The sequence below is a fragment of the Otolemur garnettii genome, unplaced genomic scaffold (assembly GCF_000181295.1).
Source record: "Otolemur garnettii isolate 467f Iridium unplaced genomic scaffold, OtoGar3 scaffold00002, whole genome shotgun sequence".
Classification (NCBI taxonomy): Eukaryota; Metazoa; Chordata; class Mammalia; order Primates; family Galagidae; genus Otolemur; species Otolemur garnettii.
This window is the reverse complement of record NW_003852397.1, coordinates 4,431,341-4,435,496: the sequence shown is the minus strand read 5'-3', so window position 1 is coordinate 4,435,496 and position 4,156 is coordinate 4,431,341. Positions and strand designations below refer to the sequence as shown.

At 34.2% G+C, this 4,156-nt stretch overlaps 1 protein-coding gene across 1 annotated transcript in view; it reads left to right on the top strand.

Annotated features, from left to right (window-relative positions):
* SEC63 (SEC63 homolog, protein translocation regulator) overlaps positions 1–4,156 on the top strand; it is a 79,546-nt gene that overhangs the window by 48,526 nt on the left and 26,864 nt on the right. Inside the window, exons 12-13 of the mRNA XM_012804442.2 lie at positions 556–710; positions 2,674–2,821. Coding sequence (XP_012659896.1) covers positions 556–710; positions 2,674–2,821 — 303 coding nt within the window. The remainder of the gene's footprint in view (positions 1–555; positions 711–2,673; positions 2,822–4,156) is intronic.

Genomic DNA, 4,156 nt, shown 5'->3' with positions numbered 1-4,156 from the left:
CCACAGCTATGTTTTTTAATTTAATTTTTTCACTGTTTATTTTTGCTTTTCAAAGATTTAAAATAGCGTTTTTCTTCCTCTGGATATTTTTCAGAGTTAGGTTATTCTGCTTTTTAACAGTGAGTGGAATTACTCTTTAACTGATGTTATAGTGATTCACTTGACAATGGAATGTTTTGTGTGTGAAAGGAAAAGAATTGGGATTTGTAGTCAGTAAACAAAAGAAAAGCCCTTTAAAAAGTTTATTATAGGTGATGTCATTTCTTGAAATGGTGTCAATACATTCTTGATACTGATAATGTCTGATTATTTACTATTACTGGATGTGATGCAAAGCATTTTTAAAATTAAATCAGTGGTTGTTGCTGGATAATGTGCATTTGACCAAGTTTGTGTATTTTTAGTGTCTTATTATTTTAAGTACTATCAATACCATGATCTTAAAATTTGAAATGTTGAGGAATTAGTGTTAAGCTTTGTTTTTGTGGTAAATTGTATGCTCTGGAACATGTAAAAAGTCCAGCCCTGTTGTTTTCTTTTCCTGTTCTTTCTAAGAAAGGGAGTTTCGTGCTCCAACTTTGGCATCCCTAGAAAACTGCATGAAGCTTTCCCAGATGGCTGTTCAAGGACTTCAGCAGTTTAAGTCTCCCCTTCTGCAGCTCCCTCATATTGAAGAGGACAATCTTAGAAGGGTTTCTAACCATAAAAAGGTAATTCTTTGCTACTTTAAAGTCAATTTTTAGCAGTTTGTTGTATCATTTAAAGGGAGCATGAATAAAAAAAAGTTTTTCAGACATTTTTACTGTGATTTCTTAGATTTAGAATATTTAAACATTCTAAAATGGTCTCTCAAGTGGTTCTCACATTTTCTTGATTAGATAGCTATTTTATAACATTTTACTACTGTAAGTAAATTTACTATTTGGGGGGTTGGTGTGTTTTAGCAATTAACTTTTTGTTCCTGCTATGCATAGTGGCTCATGCCTGTTATCCTAGCACTTGGGGAGGTAAAGGTGGGAGGATCACTTGAGGCCAGTAGTTCAAGAAAAATTAGCTGGATGTGGTGGTGGGCTGGATGTGGTGGTGGGCACCTGTAGTTCTAGCTACCCATGAGGCGGGGAGGGGGGGGGGCTTGAGCCCCAGGAGTTTGAGCCTACAATGTGCTATGATCATACCACTGTACTCCAGCCTTGGTGACAGAATAAGGCCCTGCCTCTTAAAATAAATGAAGGAATGAATCAAGTATAAATTCAATGGATGCCTTCTAGTCATTTTATTCTTAGGTTAAAGTTTGGGCAGTTTATTGGTTGAGTATGAAAAGAAAATTAAGTATTCAAAAAATAAGTATATCAAATAAAAGCAATCCTTATTTTAAAAATATCAGTACTAAAGACATGACAGTGAATCTTAAGGTACAGAAGAAATAAGTATACATGGAAAACTTTAGGAAATAAAAGAAACTGAACGAAAATCTAGTTCTGGTAGGAGATTTTAGGTATTGTTTTGTATATTACAGCTGATGTGAGCAGAAGATAGACATTGACCTTAGTAGTATACTAAGGTAAAATTAATACCTGTGTATTGGAAGTGTGTAACAGAGTTCTGTTATTTCAAGTAATAATGTTATTCTTACAAATTTTATCATATTAAGTCATAATTAAAAACTTCAGAATCCCAGGGCAGCCCCTGTGGCGCAAAGGAATAGGACGCCAGCCCCATATGCTGGAGGTGGCCGGTTCAAACCTGGCGTGGCCAAAAACTGCAAAAATAAATAAATAATAAATAAATAAATAAAAAACTTCAGAATCTCCAAACCGGAATTTCACATGCCTCGCGGTCTAACTCATGTCTGTGATTAAATGACTAGCACCGAATACCTGGAAATTAAAGAACACTCTTCTAAGTAACCATTTAGCCAAGGTGGATATTACTGCAATAATAGCTATTCTTACAAAATAAAGAAATAGGAATATTGCATGGTAAAACCTGGAGGGTGCAGCTGTACTTTGAGGTTCATTCTTATAGGTTTATTATTAAAAATTGAAAATAAACTGAGGATACCAATTGATAGTAGTTTTTGCTTGGGTCAGGATTCTATATGAATATTGTATTTTTTTCCTCTAACTTTATTTTTTCTAATTTAAAGAAATGAACTTGTATTAAATTCGTAATTGAAAAATCCTTAATTTAAATTTCCTTAGAGAAAAGGGTCATGAAATCTATGTAGATTTATTTATTTTTAATCATAGTCTTGCTCTGTTGCTTGGGTGAAAGTGCAGTGACATCATAGCTCATTGCAACCTCAAACTCCTGGGCTCAAGTGATGCTCCTGTCTCAGCCTCCCAAGTAGCTGGGACTTTTAGGTACATACTACCACACCTGGCTAATTTTCTGGGGGTTTTCTTGGAGACAGGGTCTTGCTCTTGCTCAGGCTGGTTTTGAACTCCTGACCTCAAGCAATTCTTCCGTCTCAACTTCCCAAAATGCCGGGATTACAGGTGTGAGCCACCATGCCTGGCTGTAATAGTTTTATTTACTGCTTTGAAATGCGTGTGATTTTGACATTTTTCTGAAAGTTGCTGGGTTTTGTTCAGTTAACATGCTAATTTTCTTTCTATGAAAAGTTTTGTGGTGAGTTAGAAATTTATTTTCTTCTCCTTTTTTAAAATTCAGTACAAAATTAAAACTATCCAGGATTTGGTGAGTTTAAAAGAAGCAGATCGTCACAGTCTATTGCACTTCCTTGAAGATGAAAAATATGAAGAGGTTATGGCTGTCCTTGGGAGTTTTCCATATGTAACCATGGATATAAAATCACAGGGTAAGTGGGAGGATTCCCTGTTGAAGATTTCTTCTCTTCTGATAGATTGGTTCTCATTTATTTGACTCAAGGTTCTCAAAACAGTTTATTTAATAACATAACTTATAATTACTTTGCAGAACTATAATTTACCTGTCAGATTTACTATGTTGGAAAATGATGTATACTTAATAGTTTTGAGAACACTGATAGAACCCCCACTTTTATTATCCTCATAATAGGATTAAATGTGAAGACTCTGTTCTGTAGTTTAACTTTTAGGAATTTCTTAACTTTTCAAAGAATGAAAGAGATTTCCAGGTGTAATGAAGGACTGAGATGCTTGAAATGATATTTATTAGTGTGAAAGAAATAGCTACTTTAGTTCTAAAATTAATTTTGTTTATTTTTTAAATTACTTAAAACCCAACTTGTATTAATTAAGCCTTGGAAATTACCATGTTTTATGCCACATTATGTGTGTTGTTCTCACTGTACCTGTATATTTGCTATAAGACATAAGAGATTTTTCTAGCTACATAATTGCCCTATTCCTGTTTTAATTTTAAAATCTGAGTAGTAATACCTTACAATACTTGACGGAATCAGAGATCATCTCATCTTCACTGTGGTGTTGATGAGCTGAGCTTTAACTTTCGCTAAGTTACTATTGTTAGACATTCTTATAGGTACCAAGAATACAGGGACATGTAACATAGTGGTTTCTGTCTTTGAAGAGCTTATCGTCTAGTTGAGGAAATAGGATAAAAACAAGAGAATATTTGCTCAGCATTAAGTGAAATTATAGATACTGTGCCATTTATTCATACAATAAATGAGGGCCATGTACTCTCTTGGATGTAGGAAGGCAGTGGTAAGACAAACTTTCTGGTTGAGTTTGTATTTTAGGAGGAATTGGGAAGAGGTAAATGGCTCCCAAAGATTGGGGTGTTTGAGAACGGAAAGCCAACAGTATAATCTGGCTTCGATTTGACTGGAGTATAAGATACTGAGTGTAAGTGAGGAGTTGGGATTTCTTGTGGGGCTGTGAGTTTTCATGTTTTAAAAGCATTAATTCAAAAAATATATTCAGGACTGTACTGTTTAATCAGAAACTGCTCAAATAAATATTTTGTTTGGGACTTGAAGATGCTCTTTGATATAATCAAAAATTGTAAAAAGAATATACTTCTTAGAAAAATGAACATTAAGATATTTGCATGTTACAGAGTTGACAAGGAGTTGATAACTAGAATCTACAGAGAACTCAAACTAATCAACAAGAAAAGAGCCAAGAATTCCACTTATATTGTAAATGGGCAAGTGACATGAACAGAACCTTTTCTGAAGAAGACA